The sequence below is a fragment of the Histomonas meleagridis genome (assembly GCF_020186115.1).
Source record: "Histomonas meleagridis strain 2922-C6/04-10x chromosome Unknown contig_30, whole genome shotgun sequence".
Taxonomy (NCBI): domain Eukaryota; phylum Parabasalia; order Tritrichomonadida; family Dientamoebidae; genus Histomonas; species Histomonas meleagridis.
In genome coordinates, this window is record NW_027150858.1 from 732,711 (window position 1) to 751,740 (window position 19,030).

The following is a 19,030-nucleotide window of genomic DNA, read 5'->3' on the forward strand; positions in this document are numbered from 1 at the left end:
ATTAATATTAATTGTTGTCATAATTGGTAGATATAAATAAAAAAGGAACAGAATTATTAGAAACGAAATCTGAAGCAGTTTTTGATGTATTTTAAAAATATTCGAATATTCTTTTCTTGAAAGTTTTAAAAGAATGAGGAGACTTCAAACGAAATTAATTAATCTTTTATTAAAATATAATACATTTGTTTAATTTTAATGAAATTGAATATAATAAAACAGTTTAAACATAACACAATTAAAATTAATTTATAAATAAATACAACTATTTTTAAGTATATATATGCCATATCACATTATATTTAACATTGTTGGAATCTCTCTATCATAGTTATTGCCTCTATCATCTTAATTTCTCTTTCGGGATAATAATCGATTTTCAACACATCCGAAATCATTTCTCTTTTCTCAGTCCAGTTTTCCTTAATGAATTCATATGCCAAATTATATTTCTCTTCGCCTAACAATTCTTTACATTCTGTTTCCAGTTTCTTTTTTCTTGCTTCGAGATCACATTCGACTTTTCCGATGTTATCATTAATGTTTTCTTTCATATTATTTAGCGAACTTTTGATGATCTCTGCAAACCGATTTATATCATCTTTTACTCGGCGGAAACTTTGCCGCATTAATTCCGATGCGACAATTGGTACATCTTTGATCCATTCGGGAATTTCAGTTTGATCAATTTCCGTCAAATCAAAATTAATAAGATTTTCTTTGGATGATAGACGTGGTGATCGATGTGGTGGTGCATATCGAGCGCTGACTTTCTGTTGGAAACGTGTTAAAGCATTTCTGATAATAGGAAGTTTTAAGATTTGTGAACATGTTGGTCGAAGAATTGGGTTCTTGTTAAGCATCTTAAGTAAAAGATCAGAAAGATCATTAGAAAAACATGAAAATGAGTCGCGTGGTAACTTCCGAAATTGAATATTGGCAAATAATTCATCCCGAGATTTGCCAGTAAATGCGTGTTTCCCAGTCATCAGTTCAAAAAGAATACACCCGGCTGACCAGACATCAGCAGGAAAGCCATAGGGCTTACCTGCAATGATTTCTGGAGCCATAAAATATGGTGTGCCAATTATAGTCCGTGCAAGATCATAACCATTGATCTCGCGTGATATCCCAAAATCACCAATTTTGACAAAACCATTTTTAAATAAAAAAATATTTGTAATTTTGATATCACGATGTAAAATATTCTGTGAGTGAATATAATTTAGACCAAAAATAATCTGAGAAAAGATTTGTAGAATTCGTTTTTCAGATGGCTTATTAAACTCTAAATAATGAGATAGATCTTTTGCATCAGCATACTCAAGAACTATACAAAACTCTTTATCAGTACGAAAAGAATCAATAAATTGGATAACATTTGGATGGCTTAGGTTTTTAAGAAATTTTGCTTCATCTTCTGCTGATGTTTTAGCAATTGGATTTTTGAGTTTAATCTTTTTAAGAACAACATAATTACCAGAAGAACGTTCTCGTGCTAAAAATGCAGATCCATATGAGCCTTTTCCAATTTCTTTTATAGTTTCAAAATCCTTTTCGCTCATTATTTTTCAAACGTTCTCTTGAGTTGACCGTTTAGAAATATGGATCTTTTTTTTTATAATCTTTCTTTGTCCGCGTTATATTATTGTTATACTTGCCTAACTTTTAGATCATGTTTGCAGATGGTACTTCAAAAAAAAATCTTTAAATTTATATTAAAACATTAATATTGAATAATTTATTCTTCTTCAATGAATTTCATAAAAAAAATACATACATTACCACTCTAGGCGATCTACTTCACAAAGGCTTTTTGTCTTTTATTAAGTTATAACTTAATAAGTATCAGACGCTGATCTAAAAACCTAATTTGGACCAGTTTCAGTTTTTGATATGTTTACGCATTCAAAGTGTCTTTTATTTGGCCAAATTTATGTTATTTCACAGAGTATGCCTTTACATTATCCATTTCGTAACTCTTGTTTATGCTTATTGTAAGTTTTTCTTTTCTGAAATTCAGCAGCGCTTTTTTGGAAAGAAAATCTCAAAATCAGAAATTTGTCATTGCAAAAAATTTCCTCATCACATGGCTATTGTATTGGACGAATATAATCCTAGATATACACAAATTTTAAAGAAATCAGTTGATTTTGTTTTGGATAATACAGAGATACCATATATTTCGTTATTTTTTACAGAAAAACCAAATAGTGTTCCAGCCTTTCCAGACAGGGTGAAGATATACGAAAAAGATGATGTTCCAGAAAGTTTTAAAGAAGCAATGGAAACTAAAAAACCATTATCGGAAATTAGTACTCCATTTCCTGTACCTTTAGATCTTGTTGTTATATACTCTAAGATACCAAATCTTTGTGATTTCTTCCCATGGAACTTAGATCTTGCAATTTTACATTTTGCAGGACAAATTGAAAACTTGTCTGAATTATCACTCACCGAATCTCTTCTGGAATATAGCTCCTCAGAGCAACGCCACGGAAAATAAATAGAACTATCCACGCAATAAATTTATTTCTAAACAGACCTTTAATTTATACGTATAATTAAGCATATATGTATACTTTCATTGTTTGATGTTATTTTACCAAAATTTTACCAATAGAATGAGTTGGGAATCAAAATTTATTTGCTACAATGCTTTGATTTGTTGAATATAATTCTACATCGTAATATGATGATCATATTCCTTCTATTTTTAGAAAGCAATTCGACGAGTTCAGTTTTTTCAATTTTTTCTGCATAAATAAGTGCTGTATTAAGTAACACATACAACTTCAAAATAATATGTTAGAATATCAAATGATTAATATATATTCTAAATAAAACATAAAATATCTTTGGCATTTGTATCAATTCCTACTTGTTCTAGAAGTAATTAAACGATTTCTACATACCAATTTTGAGATGCAATCATAAGCACTGTTTTAAATATTTTAAATAATTTCCGAATATTATTTTGTCATCGATGATGTAGAATTATATTCAAGGTATTTATTATTATGGTATTTCACAACCATGGATTGGAAAAGGTGCATTTTCTTCAGTTAATGCAACAGTTCATACATATCCAACATATCAAGGTACAAACTTTAAATCCATTTCAGTTCTTTTACGCATTCATTAACGTTTTCTAAAACACAAATTAAATCATTTTCATATGAAAAAATTATTTTTATGTAATTCATTGTTTTCATATGTTGAAACTAAATTTATTTATCTGATTAAACAATTGTTATTCATACAACATAAATTTATTATAATTATAATATTCAAATTTCTAGAAATATATATATTAATGTAAATGAATTCCAAAGAAATGATAATAATGTGACAACAATTATTTATTTTGTTTGTGTATATAGTTATATTTGTTTTTATAATTTATTGAATACTTTATGAAGTTTACATTCATAAGAATAAATCCTTTAAAGGAAACTCTTCACCAATTTTGTTGTAAGTCGAAATGTTGCTGAAATTAACGGTCAATAAACGGCCATCAATTTTCAAAACTCAATTCAAAAAGTCGAATACGTCAAAATATTTTGAGGTGGCTGTAATTATTTTTAACGTCCTCTATCGTGTTTAAATCAAGTAAAGTATTTAATTTCATTGGTTACTTTATAGAAAAGTCAATTCGAAACAAACGCAGTGGGGAGATAAAAATTACAAAATTAACAAATGAACAAATTTTATATATCAAAAACAACAACAAATGACCCGAAGTGCTGGTATATTTGATAGGTATGGAGGGACTTCGAGAAAAATTTTAAAGAGAATTTATTCCAAAATAAAAGTGACAAATCCATATATATGCAAATAGATAAAGTTTCTTAATATGGAGAACATTTCTTGGTTGAACATATAATTTTTAAATTTATAGAGGCAGAAGAAGAATTATGATAATTTTAAATAGGCAGTTACATAAATATAAGAAGAATAGAGTTTATATATTATTTAAGGCCAAAAGAAGATAATCAGATTTAGTGTGACCAATTTTCGTTTGACTATTAATTTATTATACAGCCATTAGAAATGGTTATAAAAAATCTTTCTGCTTATATATGGGTTATTTAATGATCATTAGTACTGTGCACCTGGGACTAGCCGACGATAGAAATACGATAGAACCTTTTGAACATGTTCAAAAAGCTCTATCGTATTTCTATCGCAAAAGTGACATCAATGTAAAAGAATTGAATAGTTTACAACGAATATAAAGTATTGAAAAAGATCAAAAATATTATGACTCATCGACTTTTTAGATAAATTTTAATCGTTAAATATTTTGTTATTTATATGTAAACTATGCAAAAAGTGGTGATATATCGACCGTTAATTTCAGCATTTCGACTTACTACAAACTCTTCACCAATTTTTCTGAATTTAATTTTTTGTTAATACCAAAAATCGATGAATTATTGCATTTAAGTTTTTTCAATTTTTTTTATTAATCAACTTAAATTTAGCTATTTATGTATGACCTTTATCAGATGCACAAATAAGTGATGTTTTAAATAATTTAAATAATTTTCAAATATTATTTAAAAATATGAAATATCAAATTATTAAAATAAATTTCAAATAAAACAAATAAATATCTTTTTCATTAATATCAATTCCTTCTTGTTAAGGAAGCATTAAATGAGCCATATGTTATTATATTTATCTTTTTTAAAATTGTGATGGATCTCATTGATTTCTTTTTCTACTGGCAGATGATGACTTATTGAGTTATTATAAATAAGAAACGTCTTTAAAACGCTTGCAGATATCAAATATAATTACAGTAATTATAAAAAAGAAAATATTCCAGAGTTATGTTGTTATGATCTATTTTGGTTGACATTTTTTACAAGTATTTCCATGAGTATATGTCTTCAAAAGTAAAATATCACAATGTATTTTGTGAATTTGATGACTTTCAGTAGTTTGTGTGCTGATGTTAACTTTTGTTTTGAAATTTTCCTTTTTATTGTCTTCTTTATACACTTGGGATTCGAGTTGGTTTTGTTCATCTGTAAAACTCCTTTCATTACTTATCGAAAGCCAAGAAGTGACATTCATAGAAGAAGATTCTGAATTAGAATTTTCTTTTGCACCTTTTTCACGAAGTAAATTTTCTATTATGGTATAACCATTTTGTTGTGCGATTTGAATTGCTGTATAAAATTATTAAAACATATTCTAAATTATTAAAACATATTCCAAATTATTAAAATGAATATATTTTGTATTAACATCAATTCCTTTATCTAAAAGTAATTTTACTATTTCTATATTATTATTTCTAACTGCTATATGAAGTGCTGTTTCAAATTATTAAAACATATATAAAATTATTAAAATGAATAGTTTCTTCATTATCATCAATTCCTTTATCTAAAAGTAATTTTACTATTTCTATATTATTATTTCTAACTGCTATATGAAGTGCTGTTACAAATTATTAAAACATATTCTAAATTATTAAAACATATCCAAAATTATTAAAATGAATATATTTTGCTTTAACATCAATTCCTTTATCTAAAAGTAATTTTACTATTTCTATATTATTATTTCTAACTGCTATATGAAGTGCTGTTTCAAATTATTAAAGCATATTCTAAATTATTAAAACACATTCCAAATTATTAAAATGAATATATTTTGCATTAACATCAATTCCTTTATCTAAAAGTAATTTTACTATTTCTATATTATTATTTCTAACTGCTATATGAAGTGCTGTCTCAAATTATTAAAACATATTTCGAATTATTAAAACATACATCATATTATTAAAACATATTCCAAATTATTAAAATGAATATATTTTGTATTAACATCAATTCCTTTATCTAAAAGTAATTTTACTATTTCTATATTATTATTTCTAACTGCTATATAAAGTGCTGTTACAAATTATTAAAACATATATAAAAATATTAAAATGAATAGTTTCTTCATTATCATCAATTCCTTTATCTAAAAGTAATTTTACTATTTCTATATTATTATTTCTAACTGCTATATGAAGTGCTGTCTCAAATTATTAAAACATATATTATATTATTAAAACATATATAAAATTATTCAAATGAATATTTTTTGCATTAACATCAATTCCTTCTTTATCTAAAAGTAATTTTACTATTTCTATATTATTATTTCTAACTGCTATATGAAGTGCTGTTTCAAATTACTAAAATATATATCAAATTATTAAAACATATTACAAATTATTAAAAAATATATTAAATTATTCAAATGAATAGTTTTTGCATTAACATCAATTCCTTCTTTATCTAAAAGTAATTTTACTATTTCTATATTATTATTCTTAACTGCTATATGAAGTGCTGTTACAAATTATTAAAACATATTTCAAATTATTAAAACATATATTAAATTATTAAAACATATATAAAATTATTAAAACATATTATAAATTATTCAAATGAATATTTGTTGCATTAACATCAATTCCTTTTTGTTCTAAAACATATTTCACAAGTTCAATATTTCCTGATTCTGAAGCAAATAATAAAATATCTTTTGGAATTTGATTATTTTGAAGGAAATGTTTAGCGAGATATAAATTTCCATTTCTTACTGATGCATTTACAACATTGCTGTTGACTTTTATACCTTTTTCTTCTAAAAATGCTAAAATTTCATAATTTCCACTTTTGATGCAAACGCATCGCAAATCATTAATGTCACTTTGTTTTATATTTGGATTTAATGAGCTTGTAAATGTTGATTTACTTCTATTTCCGTAAACTTGATAATTTTGTAAATTATTTTTATTTAATTTATCTAAATTATTCTCATAAATATATTTAAAGATATCATTTTTATGAAATTTAATTGCTGTTTCATATGCACCTTCAAATGATGAATGATTTTGTTCACATAAATGAATGATTTCTTCATTTCCACCTGCAACTGCATATTTACCTGTATTTTCTACTTTTGTGTTATTCATAAGTAAATATTTAAAACATTTATCTGAAGAAAAAAATGCTGCATAATCAATTAATGAAACATTGTTTTTATTAATGAATGAACATCTTTCATAAAGTGATGGTTCGATTGTTTGATTATTATTAAAATTTGTTTGTGATGATATTTCTTGAAGTTTTTCGATTTCATCATTTCGAATTATTTTCGCAATTTCATTCGGATTATGTCCTTCTTTAACATATTTCTTATGAAGTTCCCAATCATTCTTTGAAAGTTCTTCATAATTTTTGAAAAAAGTATCTTCAAAGCCATATTGACTTCTATTAGTTTGTTTTTTGTTTTCTTCTTCTGTTTTATAATGTGCAAAATATAATGATTGAATTTTTTTAGTGATATTCATATCAATTAAATTTTGTTCAATCATTTGTGCCATCACATAATAAGATTCTTGTGTATTGATTCCAGATATATACTTAATAAAAATTGATATTAGATTACCGATATTTTGATTAATTTCTTCTTCTTTTTTTTGAAGTATTTTTAAAAAATATAAGTAAATATCAAATGTATTTCTTTGTGATGAAAATGAATTAAATACCAATTTGCATGTAATAATATTAAATGTGTTGGGAAGATTTGAATCGAATATTTTCACTGTGTCTTGAACCGTTGCCAGAAAATTTTCTTGGGTTAAGCCGAATATAAGCCTTTCAAGTTCAATCAGTTTTGGGACAGCTAGGATTGAATGTTTGGAATTTTTATAATTTGGCGTTTCACCGCAGCCATCATGCATTTGTTGTGGTTTGCAAACCTTGGACTCATATCGGTTTATTCAAAATTCTATCGTAAACGCGTGTCGGAGATCACTTTTCGCATCACAATTCATCCCACAAACACAAAAGTGCTACTATTTACCTTGACTGTCTGTGTCAACCAACTTTCCTTATTATAGATTTTTTTTTTTAAATTTTGGAATTATTTATAATGTTCCAAGTATAGCATCTCCTTAAGCTCACAAAATTCTTAAGCTCCAAATAGACGATTTCCAAAAAATTTGTAAAGCAGGCAATGTCAAAAAACCCTCCTGTTTTTTGGCATTATAAATGGTCATATATAGAATTTTGCCATTTTGAGCGTCAAATATTTGTATGTAGAAATTGTGGGCACCCTTATAATTTCTTATAGGATTATACAAAAATGATATTAACTGACATAGAATGAATCTGGAATGTATGATTATATTAGATTAAGAATAAAAAATATATTGAAAAATTCGAAGCATGATGTTTTACAATTAAAAAAAAAAATTGAGTCTCACAAAGGAATACATGGTATTTCTAATGTACACAATTTACAAAATAATCTTTTTGAAAAATTTAAACTTCCATATAATGCTAATATTTATCTCTTGCAAAATTACAATCTATTCAATCTTAAAATATGATTTCAGATATAAAACAACACTTAAATCATATAATGCTATTTAGTGATTGTTAATATTTTTAATAAAATTAAGAAACATTATATTTTATTTATAAACAAAAGTTTTTAATTTTCTTCTTTCTTATAATGCACTAAAATTTTCAAGTATTCAGCTGGATCAGCATTTAATCCAATTTCATGTACAAATACTCTAATTTTTACATCTCCCACACTATCATTAGGCAAAAACAGCGCTCTAATTTTAATTGTTTCCAATGGCCCTACAATATAATGTGTTGGATCGAACATAATCAAATCTGGATGTGTTGTAGTTAACTTAATTTTCTTAGATTTATTATCTTTATTTACATAAGGTAAACTTCTTTTGGCACTTTCTCCGTTAACCAGAGAAATTTCTGATTTGCCGATACATTTTTGTTTCCGTTTATTATTAATTCTTTTATCTTTAATTTTAATAATAATTTTTCCGATAACTTTTTTTAATGTCAAATTCCATACAAATGCTAATGAATAACCAGCAGATAAAGCAGAAATTACAACTTCTCCATCATTTTTAAGTTTTTCAGGATTAAAATAATTTAAGAATTCTACAATTCGATAATCATTAGTTCTACAACAAATTTTATTACCTTTATATTGTTTTAATTCTAATTTTAATTTATCGCCAATACTTAAAACTTCAGAAGTTAATATATCAATATGTAATTGTATTATTTTATGTATTGTTCCATCTTTAGCGAATAAAAACAAAAAACATTTTAAACTTTCATCAATTGGAAGTGATGAAAGTTTAATACCGAAATCAGAATTCATTGCATTGATTAAACCATTCGAACAAATTACTGAATGAATTTCATTTAATGTTAATATTGTCGTCGAAATAATTCCTTTTGATTGAATAGGAATATAAATATTTTCATGAACTATCGAATGTGTTTTCCGAATTTGTACTGTGAAATAATCAACTAATTTTCCTTCTTTATTAGTTAATGAAACTGAAATTTGTTTATTATCATTAATTTCATTAGTGTTAAAATAACCAAATAAAAGATTTAATTCTTCATTCGGTTGAAGAATAATTTTATCATTAGTAATCAAATGAAAGCGTTCAATATCAGAAAGATTTGAATCTTGATTAAATTCGATTTCTTCATTTCGTTCAATTGAAAATGGATTTTCATAACAATTATAATTATTAGAGTTAACTCTTTTAATTAGCCTTAAATGTTCATCATTAGTGTTAATATAAATTGTTGTTTCTTCTTCATCAGTATCAAAACTAGATGTAAAAAGAAAACGACTTTCTCGTCCTGGTACAGGTGAAATTATAATTGTTCTTAAGAATCGTTTTTGTAATTCACTTAATATAATTTCTTGTTTTTTGTCAGCACGATAACGATTCGCTAATTCGTAACGTGGTTCGAAACTTGTTTTTGATAATTTACGAAATTCTTTATCAGTCGTAAAAAGTGGTTCAGCGATTTTTATATCTTCTTCTTTAATATTATTTTGAAAAACAAATTCTGGATATTGGATTTCATGCCCTTTTGTGCCATAACATCCACATGAAAAATTAATGATACCAAGTAATTCGCCATCAGTCGAGATCAAATTTGAATGCGCTGGAAATTGAAGCGACGGTTTTCCTTGACGCAAAAGTGTCAAACTCGGGATATTAAATGTACCAATTTGGACTCCGCTTTCATGATCAATGATTATCGCTTGAATTTCATTTGACTTCATTTGTAGGTAATAATTTAATACATGATCAATTGTCTTAAGAATGATATCTTTCTTGATAAGAACTCCTTTAAGAGTTGTTTTACGTGGCCCAGAATTAAAACAAAGAAATGAATCTTGTAAGTAGTCAAGTGTACAAACATCACTTTCTATTTTCCCAAAAGGCCATAAATCTAAAGAAATTATAAATCGTTTAAAAATAGAAATAGGAAATCGTTGAAAATAACATTGCTTAGGCTCAATAAATTTAAAAAGAAAAATCAAATGATTGCCAGTTAACTGATCTTTTAACTCGGAATCAAGAAGAGGTTCTATTGGAATATCGGAAACATCTAATTGTGATAGAGTTGTCCCATCATCGTATGTTAATGGAATGAACTCGAATGGAACTGTTTTAATATTAGTTTGTTTCCCAATAAAATTAGTAAAACTAACATCAAATGTTACTATTGGTTGTTGCTCAATTTTAGAATTAAATATACGTACACAAAATGGAGATAATTGAGCTTCACGTCTTAAATTAAGTCGAACAGATTCATCTGATTTTGGAATAAAAACAGCAAATCCAATTGGCACTTCAACATTTTGTTTCCCATCGCGTCGATATTGCCTCATGAAATTTGCATTTTTAATAAAGGAAAGATCAATTTCAATATTGACAACAAGTTGTACAACGATAGCAAAATACTGGTTGACCGTTAATGGTGTTAAAAGAATTTGACCATCAAATGTCCAATTGTCATTACCATTAAGTTCTGCTTTATAAATATCAGTTGTAAATTTGTATGTATTATGGATTCCAATATGAAGAAGTTTTTTTATAATTCGAAGATTAACTTGTGATGACTGAACATTATACTTTTGGGAAATTGAAGCACTAAGCTCTTCTTGAAGTTGTTGTTGAAAGTCAGGTGGTATTTGAACTTGGATTCGTGAAACAATTAATCTTTCAGGTTGTTCAAAATTAAGTGGAGCGAGCTTACGAATCCCTGGAATAGGCTTACTGACAAAAACGAATAATGGTAAATAATGTTGAGCACGTTTAAGGTCATCAAATTTTTTGAATTCGATAATTAATTCCCCTTTTTTGGAAACTAATCCAGTTGAAAAATCTTGAGGATGAGAAAGTAGAAATCGTGGAGTTCCATTGTATAAAGGACATTCTTGTTCAATTGATGATTTTGGTTGTGGGATAATGGTGAAAAAAAGTGATGATTCACTGGTTTCTCCACTTAAATATTGGATAAATATTGCAAATTCAATAACAATAAGGGAATCGGTTCCAGCTAATAATGCATAAGCTGTTAAATTTATCGAATTTGCTGTAAAATCTGTAATCAATGGTGATGTCCAAGTCTTTCCTTGAAACATTCCTGCCTTTTGATTAAATACTGAAACATATGCTTTGATTCCAAAAGTTGAAGTATCTGGTGTTGTTTTTAATTTGGAAGATAATGAAAAATTCCGTAATTCTTTAATGTTTAGGATCCATCCTGATATATTAGTGTAGCTATTAATTTCAGGTAAAATAAAATTATTATTAAATGCTTTAATCCATAGAGTGTCAACCAGAGTCATTCTCTGTAAAATTTTCTTTATACTAAAAATTTATAATTAACTGATGAAAAAATCATCTTTTTTACTTTTATGAAAAAAATCTTGGCGACCATTTTAAAGATATTCATGTTCATTTGTTTTTACATTTCCATTCAAAACCTTTTGACCACCAAATGTCATATTCCGTTCAAAATGTTTCTGATAAAAATTGAGATTAGTTTAACAAGTTTATTTGTTTCCCGATTTTGTTGAGAAAATTAAGATATTTTTGCAAGTTGATTGAGTCCTGAAAAATATTTTGTAAACAATACATTTCCTGTTTCTGCTGCGCAAATAACAATGTCATCATTGATGATCATTCCTTCTTTATTCATAAATTCAAAAATATCAGAATAATGATATAAACTACATTTAATTCCTTTCTTCTAGATTATGAATTTCTTCTGATTTGTTTTCATAAATATATTTGAAGATATCATTTAGACGGAATTTAGATTTTTATTGTGCTGTTTAAATTGTTGTTTCATAAATTCTAAACGTGCATTATTTAACGTCCAATACTTATTTTTCATATCACATTTCGTTTCATGCCTTTGACCAATACAAATTGACTGAGTTTGTTATGATCTAGAAATTCATGAAAAGAAAACAGGTTGTTGATGAAGAAATTGATTCAGATGAAATTCCAGATGTATCAGATGAAGAACCACAAGAAAGTGAAGTTGAAGATTTTTTTACAGAAACACCTGAAGATAAAAAAATCCGTTTAGCAAATGAATATCTCGAAAATCTAAAGAAAAACGCTCCAGAAACAGAGGACATTGATGAACGCCTTTCTAATGATTATGAAGAAGAAATTGGTAAAAGATTTGATCCAATTTTTTATTCAAAAACAACAGAATTACAACGATTCCGCGCACATGACAGAGGTAGGCCAACGTGCCTTGCTATTGGTCCAGGTTGTGTTTTTTCAGGGGCAAAAGATGGTTCAATAGTTCGAGTTAATCTAGAACCAAGAAAGAAGATAGATATTGCACCTCCATCTCGTGTACAGATTCTTTGCATTGCTTACAATTCGAAAACATCACAAGTTGCAAGTGGAGATTCATCAGGGATAATCTCATTATGGGATTCAGAAAATGGAGGTATTGTTCTTGAAATGAAAGGACATAGAGGTGGTGTTACAGGTATTGCATTTCAAACGAAAAACAATCAACTTTTTTCATGTTCATATGATGGAACTATAAAAGTTTGGGATTGTGAAAATGGAAATTGTCTTTCAACACTTTTCGGACATCAACTGGAGCCCATGGCCATTGATTTTTGCGGTGTTGCTGTTTCATGTGGAGCTGATCGAACAGTTCGTATGTGGAAGTTTGAAGAAGAGAAACAATTTGTTTACCACGGCACCACAATTAAAGCATCCATTGATTGTGTATCAATGGTCAATAGTAAATACAGTGTTAGTGGTTCTCAAGATGGAAACATCAATCTTTGGGACATGTCAAAGAAAAAGCCGATAGCGACCGTTACCAACGCACATGGCAAAGGCTACTGGATCACAGCAATTTGCGCTTTAAGGTTCAGAAAAGTTTTTGCAAGTGGAAGCTATAACGGAACAGTTAAATTTTGGTATATTACAAATGATAATAAAATAGAGCCTGCATTTGAGGTGCAACTTATTGGCTTTATTAACGATATCAGATTCTCAGAGAAGGGAGACTTTGTAGCAGTACAAGTCTCACAGGAAATGAGATATGGTAAATGGATTCCATCAATTCAGGAAGCGAGACAAGGTGTTTATATAATTGGTTTGACAGAAATTAAAGCTGAATAAAGTGATATTAAATAATAAATTATTCAATAGCAATTGTTCTTATTGACGTTTTTAAATTTATTTAGTATTTTTTAAATAAATTTTATTTTTATTCTTTTGTGCATCAATTAACATTGAGTAAGGTGAAAGAGATATCATTCATTATTAAACCAATCATCTCTTTTAATAAAATTATTTTAAAATGTGATTGAAAATAGACTGGCATGAATATTATATTGAGAAGATTTTAAAAAATAAATTACCTTGAAAAAAAGGGTGCCCAATGTGCTTATGTAACGTTCTGAATTCATTCAAAAGTTCCTTCGCAAAAAATTGAACGTTTGAAGAATGATTTATTTGCAGTGAATATTTTCAGTGGTTATGTGAATTCGTAAAAATAGAAAAGCAATCGAATGACAACATTCAGGACATCTTTATGTAAAATCCCTGTTAATTTAGATCAGCGTGTCTTCTTAGACGAGCTAAATTACATCAAAGAATTTCTTAAGAAAGACAAGATATTTTATACCTCATTTTTTGATACAATAACTTCTATTGAACAATATTACAAAAGTACATCCCTAGCTCTCGAAAATGCATTTCCTAATTCCTCCAAGCTTCCCAGAGTTCCAGACCGCCCTGCCTTCAGAACCTTCGTCAAAAAAAGGAAGCAACATGCCAAAAAATTATTAGAGTTATCACAAAATTTTGCGAATTTAAGTCAAAACAGAATAGCACCTCTTCGAAAGGAATACTCTGATGAATATAATAAATTGAAATCCGACTTAACAAGGCTCAAGAACATCGTCGCGCAATCGCTTCAGGACCTCTATCGTTCGCTCAACGGTTATAACAAGTATTTCAGTGCTTTACAACAATCTCAAGGGGGAAATACACAGTCGATTGTCAAAGCCCTTTCCCAGCTTGATGACAAGCTTTATAGGGTCCAAAAGCAATATGTATTATTCCATTTGCAGTTTTTGGAGTATTGCGAAAAAAGAGATCCAGTATTTGCAGAAGTTGACTCATTCACAAAGAAGATCGCAGATGACCTCTACAATCTAATGGTGGAAGCCGACAAAATAGATAACAGCTTTTTCAATGATGAGATTAATCGATCAAATCCATTAAATCCAACAACTGGGTTCATCGAAGGAGATATCTGGGATGAAAAAGAAGAAGAGCACACAGAAAAACCATTCAAGGTGAAGCTCACAAAAGAAATTGTTTATGAAGGTGAGACAAAAACAACTTTCATTATATTCAATCTGTTAGATTCAAGAGGCGATTATTGGAAAATTGAAGACAGTTCAGGTAAAATAATTACTGTTCCTTGCAACTTATTATGCCCAACAAAGTAAACATTTCTCTCTTTTTCGTTTTTTGAGATGTTTCAATATAACGATGGCGATTTTCTGAGTTAAACGATATTTTAATATTGAATTTCCTATCGTTTTGAATAGGTTAGGAATTAATGTTCCTTAACTAGCAAAAAAATTTCATATAAAAAATTGGTGTATGAACATAAAAGGTTAAATGCATGAAATTGATAGTTTTAGCTAAGTTATTTAAACTTTAGAAAAAACAAATTAGAAAATTTTGGTTAACAAAATACGTAAATAAACCATATTAAAAGAGTGGATGTATTCGTAATAATTATAAAAATCAATAATTGTTTTAGTGGTAAAAACATTTTACTGAGATTGTTGCACTAGAAAAGAGCTTAAAGCTTCAAAGTTTTGATCAAGCCAATTGATCATGTTTTCTTTTTGTCTTAAAACATTTCTTTCTAGTTTTACATTGATCCAAGAAGCTAGATTGATACAAACTTTTGTTAATTGTAATGTTGTAAAATTTTCTCCATAATATTGAGAAAGCAATACCATTGAGCGACTGTTTTCGTAGGGTGAACTTTTGGCTGGCTGAAGTAGTTTAAATGCTTCCATTCTTAAATCATCTCGAAGTTGCATTAACTTTTCATTTAATTCTTGAAAAGATTCTGGATGGCTTTGAAGAAATTGAATTAAGTATTCTGTTAGTTGTTGTAATTCTATATTTGCTGGGTTGTTTTCATTCATTTTTTAAAAAATTAATGAATTTAAAAAGTGACAACAAAAACGTTATTTTGTATGGATGAAATCTTAAATCCAAATCATCTCAAAGAACATATTAAAAATTATTCGAATCAAAATGATCATGATATAATTGATATGCGTCCAGCGTCTGGTATGATTGGTCAAGAATGTAATGGTTATATTCCAGATTCTTCAGGAAGATTAATTCGTGTATTATCAGAAAAGAAGACAGACGACTTCATAGGTCCAGGTTGCTATAACCCTGAAATTCCACATTCATCAAGGTCCATAAAAATTCCAAATAATCGGAAACGCGATTCCTTTATCAATGATCAACATACACCCAGCCCATGTAGTTATGTTCACACATCCAAATCCACCAAGATTCCACATATGATTAAGACCAGTCCTCCTTATCCAGATTCACCAGCGCCTTTAGGTATCTCATTAGCCCATGAACCATGGGCCAAAACGCAAACCAGGCGATTTCCTTATGAGCGTTTTCCACGAGCCAAGTATAAGAAAGAAGTATTTACACGACAATTTGAATCTAATTCCAAACGCGATGTATTCAGACAGCCTTACCGTAGCCCTGGCCCTGCATCTCATTCATTACAGCCAGATCCCATTCAAAAATCCACTTCTAGTAATTCAGCATTTAAAAGCAAATCTGATCGATTCAAAGAATCTGACTCCAAAACTCCATCACCAGCAGAATATTATATTCCAGATGAGTTTGGGCATTCACAGACGAAAATTATCACTTCACCGCCAACATTGATTCTTAGGAAACCTAAAGAAGTATTTGAAACTCCATCACCTGGTGCATATACTCCAGACATTATACATGTGCCAAAAGGTAAACGAAATCGTGTTTTTATTAGTAAAGATGAAAGATTTACTGATGATAACTTTAAAACGCCATCACCAGATCAATATAATATTCAGTCAAATGATGCGCAAAACTCTTTGAGTATCCATAAAAGATGTAATAGATGTGGATATGAATGGAGTTATGTGCCTCAAAAGGAAACACCGGCTGTGGGCTCTTATAATATTAGAAATGAAAAAATTAAAGACGGATACATATCAACAATAGGTCATGATCCTTACGAGAAAAAAGAAGATAGGCCAATGGCTTTTAGAACGAATCATAAGTCATTCATCAAAAAATCATATAATGCGAGATATATGAATGTAAACTTTTATAAATAAATATATTGTGTTTTTGTATAATTTTTAATATTACAATTTTAAAAACTTTTCTAAATCATGAAAATTATAATTTTAAAATGAATTTTTTAAGCTTTAGTAAATATTTGATATAAAAATAGGGAACGAAAAATTTTATGTAAAAAGAATAAAAAGCCTTTCATTAAGAAGAAAATCATGTCAAAATAAGCACTTTAATTATTAAAACGATTTGCTTTCAGAGCAGGCGGCAAAAAACGTTAACTTTATTGATGTAAACTATTTAATTTATCAAATGACCCAAGGAAGAGCTGTCCAAAGAGATAATCCTGTATATGCATTAGAAACTGTTTCTCCTGTTTACGCTGACGTCTGCGAAAAGCGGGGGCCAAGTTATTACGATGTAACCAATTGGAAACTTCCAGCTAATCCAATTGGTTCATATGAAATCATTAATTGGCTTGGTTCTGGAAAGTACAGCGATGTTTTTACTGCATACAGAGATCATACCCATAAAGAAATCGTTGCAATCAAAGTATTAAAACCTGTACGTCAACAAAAGTATAATCAAGAAGCCAAGATTTTACTTAATCTCAAAGGAGGGCCCAATATAGTAGAGTTGATTGAAATCGTTCAAAATCCACGAACCCTTCAATACAGTCTTGTATTTGAATACATTCCAGAAGAAAAAGATTACAGTATCTTCCAAAACTTCAGCTCCATGGATGCGAGGTTTTATCTTTTCCAATTAATGCGAGCTTTACAATATGCACATTCCAATGGAATTATTCACCGTGATGTGAAACCATTGAATATTTTGTATGACCGCAAAGAAAAAAAATTGAGACTAATTGACTGGGGTTTAGCCGAATTTTACCGCCCCTTAAACAGGTATAATATTCATGTAGCATCAAGAAATTATAAGCCAATAGAGCTATTAGTGGATTACCAAGTGTATGATTACTCTTTGGATATATGGAGTTTCGGAGTAACAATGGCAGGAATTATTTTTAAACAACATCCATTCTTTAAGGGTTCTACAGACATGGATATGATTTGTAAAATTGCTTCCGTTTTAGGAATTGATGCTTTCAAGGCTTACTTAACTAAATATGGTATTCCTTATCCAAAAGTTATGAAAGATGCAATTGCAAGAAGAAAACCAAGACCATGGACATGCTTCATTAATGCTGACAATATGAAGTTAGCGACTGATGATGCATTAGATCTGATTGATAAATGTATTAGATATGATCATCAAGAAAGAATCACAGCTGATGAAGCCTTAAAACATCCATATTTCGATCCTGTTCGTAATATGCCAGCTAATTAACATGCAAATAATCAATTTCACAAAGCACTCTTTTCGGAGCTGTCTTTAATAAATTATCATCCTGGTACAATTTTATCTCTTTTATTCGGCTTTAAGCTTTTTAAAAATTGAAATTATCACATTTTTCAAAATCAAAAAAAAGAATAATTGCATTATATTTATGCAATATTATCATAATTAGTTTGCGGGATTGGTTCTGGAACAGAATTATAGTCTGCTGCAATATCAACGCGATCATTCTTTGTGATGAAATATGCAATAACAAAGAATATAATAGCGTTAAGTATCCAAACAGCAATAGAGTAGACAAAGCCTTCACTGTAGACATCCAAAGTTGATATATCAGGGTAAGGACTTCGAGATGAAAAAGCAATCATCATTGAAACAAGTAACGCTTGGATGAGGTTGACTGAAATGTAAAGAAGCCTCTCTTGGGATACATCAATTTTAGCAGAATCAAGAACATCTCGAATGATGAAACCTGTTAAAAATACCCATGCAATGCTTAAAACAGAAGAAAGAGCAATACTAGGAATTGTATAAACGACTGTTCTGTCAAGGATTGATGCGGTATTATGGAATCGAGTTGGTATTGAAATGACGATTATGCCACCTACAATGGCAAAAACTGCAGTAAAAATGAATTCCCATTTTTTCTTACTGTCTTCGTTGTGATAAAATGCAAAGAATAAAAGAAGTCCTGCAATGATAAGAAAAGCGATAAGAACGATAATTCCATATACCTTACCGCTGCTTGCGAAAAATATGGAAAGGAATAAAGAATCAAGAAGACTTGTGAGGAATGCTAAAACAGATAGAACTATACCTGTTTTGACGAAGGAAGACAACGACATTTGTTTTAACACAAACCGTTGAAAAAGTTACAATTGGACAGTTCGGCTTTGA

General features: G+C 28.6%; 7 protein-coding genes across 7 annotated transcripts; 5 read left to right on the forward strand and 2 right to left on the reverse strand.

The window, feature by feature from the left end:
- Nucleotides 1–302: 302 nt before the first annotated feature.
- GO595_004967 (CAMK family protein kinase) lies at nt 303–1,565 on the reverse strand (the record flags this gene model as incomplete). Its single annotated transcript, XM_067918157.1, has 1 exon — nt 303–1,565. The coding sequence occupies one exon, from the start codon at nt 1,563–1,565 to the stop codon at nt 303–305; it is 1,263 nt and encodes a 420-aa protein (XP_067774985.1).
- A 524-nt stretch (nt 1,566–2,089) lies between these two features.
- Nucleotides 2,090–2,506, forward strand: GO595_004968 (uncharacterized protein; the record flags this gene model as incomplete). Its single annotated transcript, XM_067918158.1, has 1 exon — nt 2,090–2,506. One exon carries the CDS (start codon nt 2,090–2,092, stop codon nt 2,504–2,506), a length of 417 nt encoding a protein of 138 aa, XP_067774986.1.
- A 9,840-nt stretch (nt 2,507–12,346) lies between these two features.
- On the forward strand, nt 12,347–13,546 carry GO595_004969 (U3 small nucleolar RNA-interacting protein 2; the record flags this gene model as incomplete). The annotated part of the gene is made up of 1 exon (XM_067918159.1): nt 12,347–13,546. The coding sequence occupies one exon, from the start codon at nt 12,347–12,349 to the stop codon at nt 13,544–13,546; it is 1,200 nt and encodes a 399-aa protein (XP_067774987.1).
- Nucleotides 13,547–13,938: 392 nt separating this feature from the next.
- On the forward strand, nt 13,939–14,886 carry GO595_004970 (uncharacterized protein; the record flags this gene model as incomplete). Its single annotated transcript, XM_067918160.1, has 1 exon — nt 13,939–14,886. One exon carries the CDS (start codon nt 13,939–13,941, stop codon nt 14,884–14,886), a length of 948 nt encoding a protein of 315 aa, XP_067774988.1.
- Nucleotides 14,887–15,753: 867 nt separating this feature from the next.
- On the forward strand, nt 15,754–16,815 carry GO595_004971 (uncharacterized protein; the record flags this gene model as incomplete). Its single annotated transcript, XM_067918161.1, has 1 exon — nt 15,754–16,815. The coding sequence occupies one exon, from the start codon at nt 15,754–15,756 to the stop codon at nt 16,813–16,815; it is 1,062 nt and encodes a 353-aa protein (XP_067774989.1).
- A 271-nt stretch (nt 16,816–17,086) lies between these two features.
- On the forward strand, nt 17,087–18,124 carry GO595_004972 (CMGC family protein kinase; the record flags this gene model as incomplete). Its single annotated transcript, XM_067918162.1, has 1 exon — nt 17,087–18,124. One exon carries the CDS (start codon nt 17,087–17,089, stop codon nt 18,122–18,124), a length of 1,038 nt encoding a protein of 345 aa, XP_067774990.1.
- A 158-nt stretch (nt 18,125–18,282) lies between these two features.
- GO595_004973 (uncharacterized protein) lies at nt 18,283–18,978 on the reverse strand (the record flags this gene model as incomplete). The annotated part of the gene is made up of 1 exon (XM_067918163.1): nt 18,283–18,978. The coding sequence occupies one exon, from the start codon at nt 18,976–18,978 to the stop codon at nt 18,283–18,285; it is 696 nt and encodes a 231-aa protein (XP_067774991.1).
- Nucleotides 18,979–19,030: the final 52 nt, after the last annotated feature.